General features: G+C 33.0%; 1 protein-coding gene across 2 annotated transcripts in view; it reads left to right on the top strand.

Annotated features, from left to right (window-relative positions):
• Positions 1-1,825, top strand: part of LOC106879890 (uncharacterized) — an 18,382-nt gene extending 16,557 nt beyond the window's left edge. For both annotated transcript variants that reach the window (XM_014929627.2, XM_014929626.2), the window contains one exon: positions 633-1,825. In XM_014929627.2, coding sequence (XP_014785113.1) covers positions 633-691 — 59 coding nt within the window. In that variant the 3' untranslated portion in view covers positions 692-1,825. The remainder of the gene's footprint in view (positions 1-632) is intronic.

Raw genomic sequence — 1,825 nt, 5'->3', positions numbered from 1 at the left:
GAGAGAGAGAGAGAGAGAGAAAGAGAGAGAGAGAGAGAGAAAGAGAGAGAAAGAGAGAGAAAGTCAACAGACAAGGGAAGGAATATGGGAACTGGCATTCCTGCAGCTGCAGTTGTCATCATCATCATCATCATTTAATGTCTGCTTTCCAAGCTGGCATGGGTTGGACGATTTGACTGAGGACTGGCTAAACAAGATGGCTGCACCAGGCTCCAATCTGATCTGGCAGAGTTTCTACAGCTGGATGCCCTTCCTAATGCCAACCACTCCAAGAGTGTAGTGGGTGCTTCTTACGTGCCACTGGCAACGGTCATGCTCAAATGGTGTTTTTTACGTGCCACCTGCACAGGAGCAGCATCCTCATAAAATTCCAACAATAAAAATAATAATAATAACAAAAAGCTACATGTTCATAACAGCATCCTTTATTTCAGAAAACTTTAAAAAAAATATGAATATATCATGGAGTTTCTTTTTTGTATTTTTATTCATTTTAATAGCGACCATTTTAGAAAGTCTTCAAAAATATATAAACTTTATATTTTAATTTTCTGTTTTCCAAAGTTTTCTACCCAAACATATATGACAAAAATATAAATCACAAATTCTATAGAATATCACTTCACTTTCAGACTCATCCAGCCATTCCAGAGGACAGACAACCAAACTTATAGAACAAGAGGACCATTAAGAGGTTAACTAGAAATATTTGTGGTGAATAACAATAATAATCCTTTCTACAACAGGCATGAAATTTGTGGGGAGGGGACTAATCAATAGCATTAACCTCAATACTCGACTGGTACTTTATTATATTAATTCCAAGACGATGAAAGGTGAAGTTGACCGTAACAGGATTTGAATTCAGAAGATTAAAAGCCAGAACAAATGCTGCCAAGTATGTTTTATGATGCTTTGATAATTCTGTCAACTTGACACCTTAGTAATAATTATCTGCAATTTAGGGACAAGGCCAGTAATTTTGAGGGGAGGATGTTAATACCATCAACCTCTAGTACTTCACTGGTACTTTATTTCATCGGCACCAGATGGTTGAAAAACAAAGTTGACCTTTGAGGGATTTGAACAGAGAATTTATAGCAATGAAAAGAAATACTACTAAACATTTCTTTCAACACTAACAGTTCTACTAATTCAGCATCCCCATAAAAGTCAACGATATTAATGCAGGACTAACATTATTTCCATTTCCTGATGAAAGTACATTTCAGGCTTATTCTGATACATTAAACATTATCCTATCTGTATATCTCCATGTTTGTCTCACAACATATTTATATCTCTAGTTAACTCTTCAATGTTTCCATACTTTAAATATGTCTTCACATCAATTAACCTTTGTCTGTCAATATAAAATTAGCTGAACAATGAAAATAATAACATTCTGAATATCCCAGATGAATTGTTAAGATGATAATATTTTTTTTACAATCATTAACCTAAGCAGCAAACAGCTGTATTATTACCCTTTACTTAAAAATAAAGGATCCAAGTTCAAATTCTAACATCCTAATTATTAAACATCCAGAAATAAGGCACTTTATAACGATTAGAAATAAATGCAATTGAAATGGGTATTTTTAATGTTTTACTATTAATTTCCTCTTAATAGGAAATTAATTGTAAAACAAAAGAGGTAAAAAAAAAACAATTTGAAGCATCATAATTGTTTACAAGTAATTTACAAAGACAGACAACTGATATTATTAAAGTTAATTAGTCTACACACACATGGGAATTGCTTACAGGAATGCCAACACTTGACACAAGCATTTAATACTGACAGTAAAAGTTTTTATCAAAA

Source organism: Octopus bimaculoides, chromosome 17, assembly GCF_001194135.2.
Source record: "Octopus bimaculoides isolate UCB-OBI-ISO-001 chromosome 17, ASM119413v2, whole genome shotgun sequence".
NCBI lineage: Eukaryota > Metazoa > Mollusca > Cephalopoda > Octopoda > Octopodidae > Octopus > Octopus bimaculoides.
This window is presented reverse-complemented; position numbering and strand designations above follow the sequence as displayed.